Source organism: Mustelus asterias, chromosome 2, assembly GCF_964213995.1.
Source record: "Mustelus asterias chromosome 2, sMusAst1.hap1.1, whole genome shotgun sequence".
NCBI classification, from domain to species: Eukaryota; Metazoa; Chordata; class Chondrichthyes; order Carcharhiniformes; family Triakidae; genus Mustelus; species Mustelus asterias.
The window spans coordinates 79,912,442-79,929,605 of NC_135802.1; the positions used below are offsets into that span (position 1 = coordinate 79,912,442).

The 17,164-nt window shown below is 43.3% G+C and overlaps 1 protein-coding gene across 18 annotated transcripts in view; it reads left to right on the top strand.

Annotated features, from left to right (window-relative positions):
• The window catches only part of ppp1r9a (protein phosphatase 1, regulatory subunit 9A), a 343,843-nt gene that overhangs the window by 315,776 nt on the left and 10,903 nt on the right, over positions 1-17,164 (top strand). For 7 of the 18 annotated variants that reach the window (XM_078237727.1, XM_078237839.1, XM_078237770.1 and 4 more), the window contains 2 exons: positions 6,387-6,506; positions 16,426-16,449. The exons of 4 other annotated variants lie outside the window; for them this stretch is intronic. In XM_078237727.1, coding sequence (XP_078093853.1) covers positions 6,387-6,506; positions 16,426-16,449 — 144 coding nt within the window. Of the gene's footprint in view, positions 1-94; positions 187-6,386; positions 6,507-16,425; positions 16,450-17,164 lie in introns of those variants that run through there. 7 more of the 18 variants (XM_078237787.1, XM_078237709.1, XM_078237759.1 and 4 more) reach the window with 3 other exon arrangements.

Below are 17,164 nucleotides of genomic sequence, written 5' to 3' on the forward strand. Positions count from 1 at the left end.
CCTCCATGGTCTTATACTCTGTGGCACGACTGATAAAAGTAAATGTTACATGTACTTTCTTAATGATCCTATTCATCTGTTCCGCCATCTTCAGGTATCTGCAACCTAAGTATCCCAAGATCCATCTGTTCCTCTGAGCTTCCTAGTGTCCAGCCATTCATTAAGTTCATTAAACTGAAAAAAAAACCTGAAAAATAACATCACAGGAAAGCTGTGACCTGATTGACTGGTAAGAAATCTGTACTAAATTTGAAAAGAAAAACTAATTACTAAACGAATTAACTAAGTCGAGATAGAGGGACAGGTGATGTGCTGTGGCTGTATGATGTGTGGGCTGGCGAATCCCATTGTGAACTGCAGTGACCACATCTGCAGCAAGTGTTGATTGTTTGAAGAACTTCGGCTCACGATTGATGAGCCAGAGTCTGAGCTTCAGATGCTGTGGCACATCCAGAAGGGGGAGAGTTACTGGGACATTTTATTTCAGGAGGCGGTCACACCTGGTAAATTAAGTACCTCTAATTCGGTCAGTGGTTAGGGACAGCAGGGTGCAACTGCAAGTGAGATAGGTAGGGGTGCCAAAGAAGCAAATCCGTGTGTTCCCCAACCAGAAACCATGGATGAACAGGGACATCCACTGCTTGCTGAAGTCCAGGTCTGAGGCATTCAAGTCAGGCCACACTGACCTATACAAGAAAGCCAGATACGATCTAAGGAGATCCATCAAAGATGCCAAAAGACAGTACCAGACCAAGCTAAAGTCCCCCGCCGACTATGCGAAGGTCTGCAAGACATAACAGGCTACAAGGTGAAGGCGTATAAAATCGCCGGCTCCAACGTACCTCTCCCTGATGAGCTCAATGCATTCTACGCCCGTTTTGAACAAGAGGTCAGCAAGAGCATGCCCTCCACCCTGGAAGCCCTGGATGAACCTGTATCTGGGGTCACCATTGTAGATGTCAGAGCAGCTTTCTTGAAGGTCAACCCACAGAAAGCGACTAACCCGGATGTGCACTCAGATCCGGTGCAGATCAGCTGGCGGGGCATTCACAGACATCTTCAACCTCTCTTCGCAACAATCTGAGGTCCCTATTTGCTTCAAGAAGACGGCCATCATCCCGGTACCTAAGAAAAACCAAGCAGCATGTCTTAATGACTATCGGCCGGTGGATCTATCATCCATCATTATGAAGTGCTTTGAAAGGGGCGGCACGGTAGCACAGTGGTTAGCACTGCTGCTTCACAGCTCCAGGGACCTGGGTTCGATTCCCGGCTTGGCTCACTGTCTGTGTGGAGTTTGCACATTCTCCTCGTGTCTGCGTGGGTTTCCTCCGGGTGCTCCGGTTTCCTCCCACAGTCCAAAGATGTGCGGGTTAGGTTGATTGGCCATGCTAAAAAAAAAATTGCCCTTGGTGTCCTGGGATGCGTAGATTAGAGGGATTAGTGGATAAATATGTAGTGATATGGGGGTAGGGCCTGGGTGGGATTGTGGTCGGTGCAGACTCGATGGGTCGAATGGCCTCTTTCTGTACTGTAGGGTTTCTATGATTGACTCTATGATTGTTAGTCATGGCATGAATCAATTCCAGCCTCCCGGACTACCTGCATCCACTACAGTTTGCCTACCGTCGCAACAGGTCCACAGCGGACGCCATTTCCCTGGCCCTGCACTCAACCCTGGAACACCTAGATAACAAGGACACCAATGTCAGACTCCTAATTATTGACTACAGCTCAGCATTCAACACTATTAATCCCACAAAACTCATCTCCAAATTCTGTCGCCTGGGCCTCAGCACCTCCCTCTACGACTGGGTCCTGAACTTCCTAACTCACAGACCACAATCAGTAAGGATAGGCAACAACACCTTCTCCACGATCATCCTCAACACTGGTGCCCCACAAGGTTGTGTTCTCAGCCCCCTACTATACTCTTTATACACCTACGACTGTGCGGCTAAATACCCTCCAATTCGATTTTCAAGTTTGCTAACGACACCACCGTAGTGGGTCGGATCTCAAACAGTGATGAGACAGAGTACAGGAATGAGATAGAGAATCTGGTGAACTGGTGCGGCAATAATGATCTCTCCCTCAATGTCAACAAAACGAAGGAGATTGTCATCGACTTCAGGAAGCGTAAAGGAGAACATGTCCCTGTTTACATCAATGGGGATGAAGCAGAAAGGGTCGAGAGCTTCAAGTTTTTAGGTGTCAAGATCACCAACAACCTGTCCTGGTCCTCCCATGCCGATACTATAGTTAAGAAAGCTCTACTTTCTCAGAAGACTAAGGAAATTTGGCATGTCAGCTACGACTCTCACCAACTTTTACAGATGCACCATAGAAAGCATTCTTTCTGGTTGTATCACAGCTTGGTATAGCTTTTGCTCTGCCCAAGACCACAAGGAACTATACCATGTCGTGAATGTAGCCCAATCCATTACACAAACCAGCCTCCCATCCGTTGACTCTGTCTACACAACCCGCTGCCTCAGCAAAGCAGCCAGCATAATTAAGGACCCCACACACCTTGGACATTCTCTCTTCCACCACCTTCCTTCGGGAAAAAGATACAGAAGTCTGAGGTCACGTACAAACCGACTCAAGAACAGCTTCTTCCCTGCTGCTGTCAGACTTTTGAATGGACTTACCTTGCATTAAGTTGATCTTTCTCTATACCATAGCTATGACTGTAACACTACATTCTGCACTCTCTCATTTCCTTCTCTATGAACGGTATGTTTTCTCTGTATAGCGCGCAAGAAACAATACTTTTCACTATATGTTAATACATGTGACAATAAATCAAATCAAAGGGATCCTGAATTCAGGATCTTGACCTTATCCAACACGTATGAGGTAATTGTTCCCTGTGTGGATGAGGAAGACGGCTGTAGGGAGGATGAGCTAGCCGATCACTGCACCTTGTTACTGGAGGCCATTCAAGAGGGGGGAGCAAAAAGACAAGTGGTAGTTGGAGGGGACTCGATAATTAGTGGGATTGATAGCATCCTTTGCAAGCCAGATCTTGAGTTCTGCATGGTATGTTGCCTCCTTGTTTCAGGGTGAGGGACGTCTTTGAGCGGCTTGAAAGGATATTGGAATGGGAGGGGGAGGATCCAGTTGTTGTGGTCCACGTTGTGACAAACCAACATATGTAAGAATAGGAAAGAGGATTATCAGGCACGAGGAGCTAAATTAAAGAACAGGTCCTCAAGGGTTATAATCTCTGGATTACTACTCAAAATATGTGTGAATTGGTATAGGGATGAGAAAATTAGGGAAGTGAACACATGGCTAAAGGAGTGGTGCGGGAAAGAGGGGCCCCATTTCATGGAGCATTGGCATCAGTGTTGGACAGGAGGGATCTGTCTCATTGGGACGGTCTTCACCTGAACCGATCTGGGACCAGTGTTCTAGCGAAAAGGATAAATAGAGTGGTAATCTATTTAAATTAGCAAGTGGGGGGGATGGGAAGGGTAAAACTACAGGAAGTACAGCGGAGCCCCGTTGTAACGCGATGGTTGGAGTCCATAAAATGTTATCGTGAATGTTATCGGGGTCGCGCTAAATCACTAAACTGGAAATAGTAAAAAAAAGGGTCCAATGATTCATCGCGTCATATCCGATTTCGCGCTAAATCGGGGCGTGTTACAACGGGGCTCCACTGTATAATGCTTAATAGGAAGCAAAGCAGCAGGTTCGCATATGGGGAGAAGGTTTCAACTACATGGAAAATTCAGAAAAAAGTTAAACGGGAGAAGGGCTTAGGAGATGTTATTAATGAAGGTGCTAGGATTCAAAAAGAAGAAATAAAAACTAGCATAAGGGCACTTTACCTAAATGCTTGTAACATTCAAAACAAGGTAAATGAGTTGACAACACAAATCATCGCGAATGAGTATGATTTAGTGGTCATTATAGAGACATGGTTGCAGGGTGGTCATGACTGGGAGTTAAATATCCAGGGATATCAGACTATTCGGAAGGACAGATAGGAAGATGAGGGAAGGTGATGTAGCGCTGATATTTAAGGATGACATTAGGGCGGTAGTGAGAGATGATATAGGTTCTATGGAGAAAAGGGTTGAATCCATTTGGGTGGAAATGAGAAGTAACAAGGAGAAAAGGTCTCTGATAGGCATAGTCTATAGCCTGCCAAATAATAACACCATGGTGGGGCGAGCAATAAATAAGGAAATAACTGATGCATGTAAAAATGGTTTGGCAATTATCATGGGGGGACTTTAATCTACCTGTCGATTGGTCAAACCTAGTTGGTCAAGGCAGCCTTAAGGAGGAGCTCATAGATCCGTGATAGGTTCCATTACGTTCTATTTGAGGAAACTATGAGGGAGCAAGCTGTCCTAGATCTGGTCCTGTGTAATGACAGTAAGAAGTCTCACAACACCAGGTTAAAGTCCAACAGGTTTATTTGGTAGCAAATACCATAAGCTTTCGGAGCACAGCTCCTTCGTCAGATGGAGTGGTTATGGAATTTCTTTGAATGGTAATTATATGGACTTCCAGAAGTCCATATAATTTCAAATGGTCCCTCACAAGAGACTATAAGCTTTAGTTGAAGTTCACGCCATTGAAGACAAATTATTGACCTGGTTAGGAAATTGCTAAGCAGTGGGAGACAGTGAATTAAAATAATGGATGATCTCCATTTGGCAGGATGTGACTCGTGAATCTGTTTTGTGGCTTCACCTGTTCACCATATTAATTAACAACTTAGATGATGGGATCGAAAACCACATATCCAATTTTGCAGATGACGCAAAGATAGATTGTGAATGAAAGCTGTTACAAATGGATTTCAATGTGGGTAAATGTGAATTCATACACTTTGGACCTAAGGTGGAGAGAACATGGTATTTTCTAAATGATCAAAAGCTAGAAACAGTGGTGATTTGGGATCTCAGAAAACAGAGCATTAAAATGTCATGGACAGGTACAGAAAATAATCAAAAAGACTAATGTAATGCTGATCTTTGTGTCTAGAGGACTAGAATATAATGAGGTTGAAGTCATGATTCAGCTATGCACAGCATTGGTTAGACCTCACCTGGAGCACTAAGAATCTCTGGACACCATAACTTAACAAGGATATATTCCCTTTGAACAAGTGTGGGGTAGATTTACCAGAATGATACCTGGATTCCAAAGTTTAAATTACCGGGCAATTTTGCACAAACTAGGATTGTATTCCCTGAGATTACGGGTAATTTGAACCAAGTTTTCAAGCTATTAAGGGGAAACCATAATCTCATCAAATAGTGGAATATGCTCAAGATGCTGAATGGCCTATTCTTGTTGCTCCCCTCCCTGGCCTTTCCACAACTTTCTTAAAACCTGATGCATCCCTTAACTTTATCCAATTCTGGTGAAAGGTTATTAACTTGAAATGTTGAATCTGTTTCTCTTTCCAAAATGCTGCTTGATCTGTTCAGCTTTTTTAGCATTTTCAGTTTTTATTCTTAATAGCTTCTCCTGTTCCTATGTTGAAATGCTCAGCTCCAAATTCAACTTAATAGCTTTAGATAGTTTTTTGAGAGAGTGATAACGAATGGGTTTAAATTCAAAATTCTTTGCACAGTCCCTGTGACACTAAGACTTGTTATACAAAGAGATAGGGAAGAAAGTGTAGGAATTCGTGCGCTGAGAATGTTTGTTGGGGATGGAGATAGTAAACAGTATTTGCGTTCCTGTCTCAGACATAATGAATGGGGACAGAAAGCTATTGCCATTCTATGACTATCAAGATATTAATGAAATTATATTTTTGTTTTTCACCATAAAACACAGAAAAAAAGCATGACAAAGACAAATTGGCAGGTATATCTCCTTTCAAAGGCTTTGTACAACAATTTGAATTTTAATAGCTTTGCATACTCCAGAATAAGGTTCTTAAACTATTTTCAAACAAAATATGTGGTCAGAACTTTTTTTAACCAGAAAATGTCATTATTTTAGAGTTTTTATACAAAAACGGCAAAACACACCGCAAAACAACACAGTATATTTCTAAAGTCTATTGCGACAACAAGAAACAAACTTTTTATTTTAACAAATGAGAGACTGCACTTTTTCTTGTAATAGCCCATGAGGTGAAGTCCAAGTCCTCTTTCAAAACCATTTGTTCCTGCAATTTCATTAGTAGTTAATTAATTGAAGGAAAACAGATGTGTTTTCATTTTCCATTAAAAGAATCAGCTCACCCAATATTTACTTTACATGGCTTTCATCATCTCTTACTGATTTCAGTAGAGATTGCATTTTAAAGATGAATACTATTATTATTTTAAGTATTCATTTAAATCTCATGCAAGTTGCATCCACTAAAGAACTTGTTACCATTCAGAATCTTTGATTTACAGAATTTCACCTTCATTGATGACTTTAGCCCCAGTAGTACAAGTTCTGCTGATTTGAGTGGATTGGTTGCAGAACCAAATTCTACAGGGCGCTCCCCCATTTTGGCGCTATCCTCTGATGAGGTAAGTAAATTGTGAACAGATAAAGCAAAACTGAAAAACCTTTGTCTATTTTATTGTCAGTCTTTACATGGGACCAAACCACACCCCATCCCCAATCCCAGCTTTTTGCTGGACAGGAGTTTTCTCAACTTTCTCTTTTTTTGCATTGCCTTGTACGGTGCACTGGTCCAACTGAGACTGATGATTGATCTGCTTCCAGTCTGTGCCAATAATGCATTTATAATGATGGCAGGAATAGCCTGGTGTCCATCTCTCTCAATTTCCTTCCATTCGTGTCAGGAAATAACATTTGCTACCATCTACTCTCTGATGAGGGAACTGTGATGATTATGATTGCATGGTGGTTACTCCAAAGTGTTGCAATATCATTCTGTTAGAAGCTAAATTTATTCCTTAGGAATGCAGTACTTTTCCCCATGGCCCAGTTTAATGAAACTGAATGGAATAATATGAATGTTAATGAGGCAAACTCAATGATTCCAGGGTGCTTTTGCACTATCTGCTGGAACTGTACATGAATGTTGGGCTGCAAATAGCCTTGCATGATGCATTACAGATGCTGTGGCATTTCCTGCCCACCAATGAAACTAACATTAAGATAAAAGCAAATTACTGCAGATGCTGGAATCTGAAAAAACCCCAGAAAATGCTGGAAAGTTTCAGCATCTCTGACGAAGAGTCGTCCAGACTCGAAACATTGACACTGTTCTCTCTCCACAGGTGCTATCAGACCTGCTGAGATTTTCCTGAATTTTCTGTTTTTGTTGTGTGTGAAATTAACATGCTGCTTATAGAGTATTTGAAAAAAAAGCTGACTGGATGATTTGATTGGGTATCGGTTTGCGAGGGGGAGAGTGCAATTAAATTCAGCAAAAAAAGTGAAACCTGAGTCCAATCTGCCACCACCATACTTATTTAAACCAGGCAGGTCATGGGGGTGAAGTAAGTGAGATCTGCTGTAGATTGGCAGGTCAGTAATTTAAATATGCTAGTGAGGGTGTGTGCCTCAGATTTTAACAGACTTGGCGTTTAATGGTATGGATCAGGTTCCCAAGGCTCAGGGAAAACCAAGCAACTAAAGAGAGGCTGGAATAGTTGGAGCTAGCAGATAAATGTCTTTCCTGCATTGCTGTGGACTGAAAGACACAAGAATGTTTCCTGCAACCCTCCAAGCTGCAATAAGCCTGCCTCTCCACGATTAAGTTTCCCAACTTCCTGTGATGCACAATCCAATATTGCCCCCACCCACAGTGGTCACCCCAATCTCAAACCACAGTCCATGCCATAATCTCCCTCAATCCCCCACTCCCAAGTTTTCCCCAATCCACAATCTCCACAACTTCTAGTCTTAAGCACTCTCTACAATCTCCCCAACCCATGGACTGAAGCGGCGGACTTCTACCGCCCTGCCCTGCCCGCCACAGAATCGGAGCGGGTGAAATCATAGAATCATAGAAACCCTACAGTGCAGAAGGAGGCCATTCGGCCCATCGAGTCTGCACCGACCACAATCCCACCCAGGCCCTACCCCCACATATTTACCCGCTAATCCCACTAACCTATGCATCTCAGGACTCTAAGGGGCAATTTTTAACCTGGCCAATCAACCTAACCTGCACATCTTTGGACTGTGGGAGGAAACCGGAGCACCCGGAGGAAACCCACGCAGACACGAGGAGAATGTGCAAACTCCACACAGACAGTGACCTGAGCCGGGAATCGAACCCGGGACCCTGGAGCTGTGAAGCAGCAGTGCTAACCACTGTGCTACCGTGCCGCCCCAAGGGCAGACAAAGGGCAGGAAATGTCAAGCGAGGCCATAAAATCCTGCCCAAAGCCTTTTTGCGATCTCCCCAACCAACACCCCAAAGGCCATGCCAGAATCTCTCCAGCCTGTAGTCTGAAAGACTCTCCACAATCTCTCACTCTGCAGTCTGAAGCCCAATTCACAATCTCATGAATCTGCAGTCCAAAGCACACTACACAGCTTCCTGCAATCCAATCTCCCTTCCCTTCCAGACAGCTGCTTCCTAGTTTCAGCCTTTTATTGCAGGCTGTACTACACAATGGCAAGCCAGCCTCTCAATATGTCAGGCAGTCATAGAGTCATATACTACAGAAGAAGCCCTTCAGCCCATCCTACTTTTCCTGGCTGACTCACTATTCAGTTTTGTGGCACAGTGTGGCGGCAAGGTGGCACAGTGGTTAGCACTGCTGTCCCTCAGCATCAGGGACCCAGGTTCGATTCCTGACTTGGATGACTGCCCGTGCAGAGTCTGCACGTTCTCCCCATGTCTACGTGGGTTTCTTTCGGGTGCTCCAGTTTCCTCCCACACTCCGAAAGACACACGGGTTAGGTGCATTGGCCATGCTAAATTTTCCCTCTGTGTACCCAAACAGGTGCTGCCGGAGTGTGGCGACTAGGGGATTTTCACAGTAACTTCATTGCAGTGTTAATGTAAACCTACTTATGACACTAATAAATAAACTTAAACTTTACAGCACTTGACCCATCATCTTGAATGTTATGACATTCCAATTACATGTTTCACATTTGAAGGTTTTGAAATTTCCCGCCTCTACTACCCTCCAGGGCAGTGCATTACAGCGCACCCCCCCACCCTCTGTGTGAAAAAAGTTATCCTCAAATCCCCTCTAAACCTGCTGTCCCTCACCTTTAAAATTATTCCTCCTCACTATTGACCCTTCAACTAAGGGGAACAGCTGCTTCCTATCCACCCTGTCCATACCCCTCAATCTTATACGCCTCAATCAGGTCCCCCTTCAGCCCCCTCTGCTCTAAATAAAACAACCCAAGCCTATCCAACCTCTCTTCATAGCTCAAATGCGCCATTCCAGGCAATATCCTGATGAATCTCCTCTGCACCCTCTCCGATGCAATCACATCCTTCCTATAGTGAAGCAACCATAACAGCACACTATACTCCAGCTGTGGCCTAACCACATTTGTATAGCTCCAACATAACCTTCCTGCTCTTATAATCTATACCATGACTGATAAAAGCAAAATGTCTTGTACACCTTTTTGATTATCCAATTAATCTGTCCTGCCACCTTCAGGGATCTGTGGACAAGCACCCTAAGATCCCTCTGTTTCTCTGAGCTTCCTAGTGTCCTGCCATTCATTGAGTACTCCCTTGTCTTGTTATTCCTTCCAAAGTGCGTCACCTCGCATTTCTTCGGGTTAAATTCCATCTGGTACTGATCTGTCCATCTAACCAATCCGTCAATATCTTCCTTCAACCTAAGACCTTCTTCTCACTCTTAACTACCCTACCAACCTTTGCATCATCTGCAAACTTTCTTATCGTTCCCCACCCCCCCGCACCACATTCTCATCTCTGTGTATCACGAAAAATAAGGGACTTAGCAGTGAATCCTGTGATTTGCCACTGGACACCGTCCTCCAGTCACACAAGCAGCCTTCTACAACCAACCTCTGTGTCCTACCAGTAATGATGTGGAGATGCCGGCGTTGGACTGGGGTAAGCACAGTAAGAAGTCTCACCACACCAGGTTAAAGTCCAACAGGTTTATTTGGTAGCAAATACCATAAGCTTTCGGAGCGCTGCCCCTTTGTCAGATGGAGTGGAAATCTGTTCTCCAACAGTGCACAGAGACACAGAAATCAAGTTACAGAATACTAATTAGAATGCAAATCTCTACAGCCAGCCAGGTCTTAAAGGTACAGATAATGTGGGTGGAGGGAACATTAAACACAGGTTAAAGAGATGTGTATTGTCTCCAGACAGAACAGCTAGTAAGATTCTGCAAGATCGGGGGAAAGCTGTGGGGGTTACTGATAATGTGACATAAATCGTAGCGTCTGCATGGTTTCCCCAATGTACCATGTCCCGAGGCATGGTACATTGGGGAAACCATGCAGATGCTACGACAACGGATGAATGAACACCGCTCGACAATCACCAGGCAAGACTGTTCTCTTCCTGTGGGGGAGCACTTCAGCAGTCACGGGCATTCAGCCTTGGATCTTCAGGTAAGCGTTCTCCAAGGCGGCCTTCACGACACACGACAGCGCAGAGTCGCTGAGCAGAAACTGATAGCCAAGTTCCGCACACATGAGGACGGCCTAAACCGGGATGTTGGATTTATGTCACATTATCAGTAACCCCCACAGCTTTCCCCCTGATCTTGCAGAATCTCACTAGCTGTTCTGTCTGGAGACAATACACATCTCTTTAACCTGTGTTTAATGTTCCCTCCACCCACATTATCTGTACCTTTAAGACCTGGCTGGCTGTAGAGATTTGCATTCTAATTAGTATTCTGTAACTTGATTTCTGTGTCTCTGTGCACTGTTGGAGAACAGATTTCCACTCCATCTGACAAAGGGGCAGCGCTCCGAAAGCTTATGGTATTTGCTACCAAATAAACCTGTTGGACTTTAACCTGGTGTGGTGAGACTTCTTACGGTCCTACCAGTAAGCCAGTTTTGGATCTAACTTATCAAGTTACTCTGGATTCCATGCGCTTTTACCTTTATCAATTTCCCATGTCAAAGGCTTTGCTAAAATCCAAATAAACTACATCAAATTCACTACTCTCATCTACACACCCGATCACCACCTTGAAAAATTCAATCAAATTTGTTAGGCATGACCTCCCTCTGACAAAGCCATGTTGACTGTAAAAAGTCATAGAGGTCTACAGCACCGAAAAAGGCCCTTTGACCCATCAATTCTGCGCCAGTCAAAGACAAACTGACCAACTATTCTAATCCCATTTCCTAGCACTTGGTCCATAGGCTTGTATGCCTTGGCATCACAAGTGCACATCTAAATTCTTCTTAAATGCCATGAGGGTCTGTCTCCACCCCCTTTGGGTGAAAAGGTTTGTCCTCTAAACTTCCTGCACCTCGCCTTATATCCCTTGTCTACGTTATCTATGCCCCTAATATTTTCATACATCTCAATCATGTCCCCCTCTCAGTCTCTCTGCTCCAAGGAAAACAACCCCAGTCTTTCTTCCAATTTCTTCATAAGTAAAACTCTCCAGCTGAGACAACATCTTGGTAAATTTCCATTGCACCTTTCCAGTGCTATCACATTCCTCCTATAATGTTTATTCCAGAACTGCATACACATACAATACTGTAGCTGTGACCTAACCAACCTTCTATATAGTTCCAGCATGACCTCCCTGCTCTTAAACTCTATACCTCGGCTAATAAAGGCAAGTATACCATATGCTGCCTTAATCACTTTATTCACCTGTCCTGCTACCTTAAGGGACAGGTGTACATGCACACCATGGTCTCTCTGATCGTTGGTGCTTCCCAAGGTCCTGCTGGTAATCATGTATTCCCTTGTCTTGTTTGTCCTGCTCAAGTGCATCACCTCACACGTATCCAGATTGAATTCCATTTGCTACGAATCAACCAGTCTGACCAACCCGTTTATATTCTCCTGTAATCTAAGGCTATCCACCTCACTATTTACCACCCTACCAATTTTCATACCATCCGCAAACTTATTGATCAGCCCTCCTACATTTAAGTCTAAATCATTTATCAAAACCACAGAAGCAAGAGCCCCAAAACTGATCCCTGTGAGATCCCACTGGGCATAATCTTCCAAACAAAATATACCTCTCAATCATCACCCTCTGCTTTCTGCCACTCAGCCAATTTTGGATCCAACTTGCCAAATTTCTTTGGATCCCATAGGCTCTTATCTTCGCTATCAGTCTCCCATGTGGTACCCTGTCAAAAGCCTTATGAAGTCCAAGAAGATTACTTCAAATGCATTGCCCTCATCTTTGCAAAATTCAGTCAAGTTGGTTAGATATGACCTCCCCTTAATAAAACCATGCTGACTGCCCTTGATTGATCCCTGCATCTCCAAATGCAAATTAGTTCTGTTTCTCCGAATTGCTTCCAATAGTTTCTCCACCACTGAGGTTAGATTGACCGGCGAGTAGTTTTCTGGTTTATCCCTTCCCCACCTAGTTCTCTGGCATCTTTCCTATGGCCAGAGAAGAATTGAAAATCATTGCTAGTGCCCCTGTTATTTCCACCCTTGCCTCACTCAATACCCTGGGACACATTTCATCCGGTCCTGGAGATTTATCTACTTTTAAGCCTGCTAGATTCCTCAGAACCTCCTCTCATTCTATGTTAATTTCTTTAACTGTATTACAGTACTTCTACCTGATTTCTATACCCACATCATCTCTCTCACTACTGAACACCGACACAAAGTATTCATTTAGAACCCTATCTTTGTCCTCCGGTTCCCCACACACATTTCTTTGACAAAGGGTCATCTGGACTCAAAACGTCAGCTCTTTTCTCTCCTTATGCTGCCAGACCTGCTAAGATTTTCCAGCATTTTCTCTTTAGGACTTTCCTTTATTGTATCTGCCAGTATATCTTAATTTCCTTTTAAGTTCCCTCTTACACATTCTATACTCCTCTAGGGCTTCTGCTATTTTGAGCCCTCGATATCTGCTGTAAGCTTCCCTTTTTCAAATTATCCAATGCTGTATATCCCTTGATAGCCCAGGTTCACTGGATTTGTTGGTGCCATCCTTTTTCTTTATTGAAACAGGTTGGCCGTATAATCTCCCTATTTCCTTCTTGAACATGTCACACTGTTCCATCACAGATTTACCTAAAAATGCCTGCTCCCACTCCACTCTGGTCAAATCATATCTAATCTTATGAAAATCAGCCTTCCCCCAGTTTAGAACTTTGATTTCTGGCTCATCCTTGTCCTTTTCCATAACAATCTTGAATCTAATGGGAGTTATGATTGCTGTCTGCAAAATGCTCCCCCACTGATACTTCAATCATTTGCCCGGCTTTGTTACCTAAAATTAAGTCCTGGGCTGGCCTCTCTCTTGTCGCACCTTCTACGTATTAGCTTAAACAATTTTCTTGGATGCATTTTTAAGAATTCCGCTACCTTTAAACTCTCAACCTTTCACACTATGACTACTCCAGTTAAAGTTGGGAAGTTGAAATCCCCATTCTCACTATCCTATTTTATTTCTCTGAAATTTGCTTACATATCTGCTCTTCTATTTCCCACAGACTGTTAGGGGCTTATAGAACACTCCCAGCAATGTGATCGCTCCTTTTTGGTTTTAAGTTCTACCCATTATGGCTTCATTAGAAGAGTCTTCTAAGATGTCATCTGTTGGGTGCCATTGCTTACCTCTGCACAGTCATCTCCCCCAACAGTGTCCAAAACAGTATATCTGCTAGAAAGGGGGATGGCCACAGGGTAGTCCTGCACTGCCTGCCTTCCTCTACTCTATCTGGTGGTCACCCATGCCTTTTATGCCTGTTAAATCTTCACCTGCGGTGTAACCACCTCATTGAACATGCTTTGCACGACTTGCTCAGCATCGTGGATGCTCCATAATGTATCCACCCTCAGCTCCAGATCCGAAATGCGGTTAGCTTCCTGCACACATGGTCACCAGGGGCTGCTGAAGCTTCGATAATTTGCCACATAGCATGGGAGGAGCATATCACAGGTGCAAGCTGTCCTGCCATGAGTACCCTTAAGCCCCTTATTTACTCCCTTTTTTGCTTTTTAGCCGGTCCTGAATATTCCTAAGACATCCAAGGTTTTCTGGGCTTTTTGCTCTTATACTTCACCCAACGGGGAACATGTTGGATCTGTACTCTCCCATTTCCATTATGAACGCCCTCCACTTCTCTGCTGTTGATTTTCCCACAAGAAGCTGTTCCCATCTACTTTGGCTAGATTCTGCTTTATCTTAATAAAATCTACCTTCTCTCAACCCAAAACCGTTTTTTGCAGCCCATCTTTTTCCTTTTCTATAACAAACTTAAATCATACTGTGTTGTGGTCGCTGTTACTAAAATGCTCCTCCACTGCCACCTTGAAAACCTGTCCAACTTCATTCCCCAGAATTGGATCCAGCACTGTGCCTTCCTGTGTTGGACCTTCAACATATTGACAGGAAAAGTTCTACTGAATACATTTCAAGAAATCTGCCCCCTCTAAACCCTTTAAACTATGACTATCCGAATTGATGTTGGGCAGGTTGAAACCCCCATTATTATTATTTTTACACACCTCAGTGAATTGTTTACATATCTGCTTCTCTTGCTCTCTGACTGTTTGGGGGCCTAGGATACTCCCAGGAATGTGACTGCCCACTTTTTATTCTTGAACTTTACCCACAAAGCTTCATTTGAATACCCTTCCAAGATATCATCCCTCCTTACTGCAGTAACTGACTCCTTAATAATGCGACATCACCTCCTCTTTTAGACCCTCTGAAGTGGACAAAAAATATCCAAATGCAGTCCTGTCATTAAATTGGGCAGGACTTCATTTCAGCATTTTGAATTCCATAAGGTGTTCTGCTCTGCTCTGCATCTGGTCTATGTGCTATGTTCAACCTGGGACAGATCATAGAAAAAATCATAGAAACCCTACAGTGCAGAAGGAGGCCATTTGGCCCATCGAGTCTGCACCGACCACAATCCCACCCAGGCCCTACCCCCACATATTTACCCGCTAATCCCTCTAACTACGCATCTCAGGGACAATTTGTAACCTGGCCAATCAACCTAACCCGCACATCTCCGGACTGTGGGAGGAAACCGGAGCACCCGGAGGAAACCCACGCAGACACGAGGAGAATGTGCAAACTCCACACAGACAGTGACCCGAGCCAGGAATCGAACCCAGGACCCTGGAGCTGTGAAGCAGCAGTGCTAACCACTGTGCTACCATGCCGCCCTTCTATCCTCCCAATTCCATTCGTCCAATCCCAACCCCTCAATCCCAATCCCATTCACCCAATCCAAAAACCTGCAATCCCAATCACCCAATCCCATCCTCCCAATCCCAACCCCTCAGCCCCAACCTCTCAATCCCAACATCCCAATTCCATTCACCCAATCCCAACCTCTGAATCCCATTCACCCAATTCCAATCACCCAATTCTACCCTCCAAATCCCATCTACCTAATCCCAACTGTCCAATCCCAATCTTCAAATCCCATTTACCCAATTCCAACCCCTCAATCCCAATTGTCCAATCCCAACATCCCAATCCTATTCTCCCAATCCAATTATCCCAATCCCAACTGTCCAATCCCATTCTCCCAATCCCAACTGTCCAATCCCATTCTCCCAATCCCAACTGTCCAATCCCATTCTCCCAATCTCATTCTCCAATCCCAACATCCCAATCCCATTCATCCAATCCCAACCTCTGAATCTCAATCACCCAGTTCTACTCTCTGAATCCCATCTACCTAATCCCAACTGTCCAATCCCAATCTTCAAATCCCATTTACCCAATTCCAACCCCTCAATCCCATTCTCCCAATCCCAACTGTCCAATCCCAGTCGCCCAATCAATGGTATTGAACATGGAAAAGTTTGCCATTCCCTGCACTGTCATCAGTTGTCTATCACATTATACCTCTCAGTCCCAACCTGCCCATGAAAACGGGGACAAGATTAAAACAGAAAATAACTGGAAAGATTTAGTCGAAGAAGGCTGTGTGGCTTATATGATCTAATTTCTCTAGAATACCAATCTTGACATCTTGCCAGACATTATGTAATTCCTTAAATACATTCTGCATCCTGGAATCATTTAAGAAACAGTTGCTAAAACATGAAGATAGCAAGGCTGCCATTCTGGAATGAAAGTAAGACCATTTGAGTTGCAACATTGTTTTTAAAAAGAGCAATATTATTTTTTCTCATAACTCAGTGCAACAGATTGATCTTCATTTTTTGGTGTGTGAAAGAAAAAATGTTCCAAATTGGGGAAGTTGTTTCTGCTGGTCATTTGAGAACTAATAAGTTTTGTTAATGTATTTGCTTACTTTTTTGTGTTCTGAAATATTCTTCCTTCATTTTTCTTGCTATCTTGGCAGAGCCTGGATATGATAGATGATAAGGTGAGATGCTTGAAAAGATATCCAGCATGTTAATTTTAATTTTTTAATCTCCTCATTAACCTTGTGTGAAGCATTTTGTGTGTTGCATCCCAATCAAAATGTAATCTAATATTGTCAAAAATTCTATATAATGTGCAGTTCATGTGGTTTTACTCTTGGGACGATGCATATGTAGATGGAATTATGTGACTCAATGGATAAATCTTTTGGCTCAAACACATTATCTGGAAAACATTATTTAGCAATTAAATTAATTGCACATAATCACCAATGATAGTTATTTGAAATTCAGAGTATAATTAGCTTGCAATACATTGGGCTGGATTTTGCTCTCAGCAGCAAATGCATAGCTTAAGCTTGCTCACAGACTTTCAGGAAATTTTGCACTTGAACTTATTGCAATTAGAAAGACAAATGCCATGACACCTTTTACAGGGAATTTGGCATGTGTGAACAAGGGTGGACCTCCTTAACCAATAATATTGAAAGATTGTTAATGAACAAGGAGAGTCTGAACCAAGAAATGTCAGTCAGAATTCAATCATAAAATCAGGTACAGAAAGTGAAACAAAGATTGAGAGAGATGGAGACAGAAAGAAAATGTAAAGAAAAATCATTTTATTTAAATTTTAAAGCAATTAAAATCTGAAAGAATGGGATTCCATTCATGTCAAAGTTCATTTTCAGTACCAGAGAAGTTTGACAGTAATCAAGA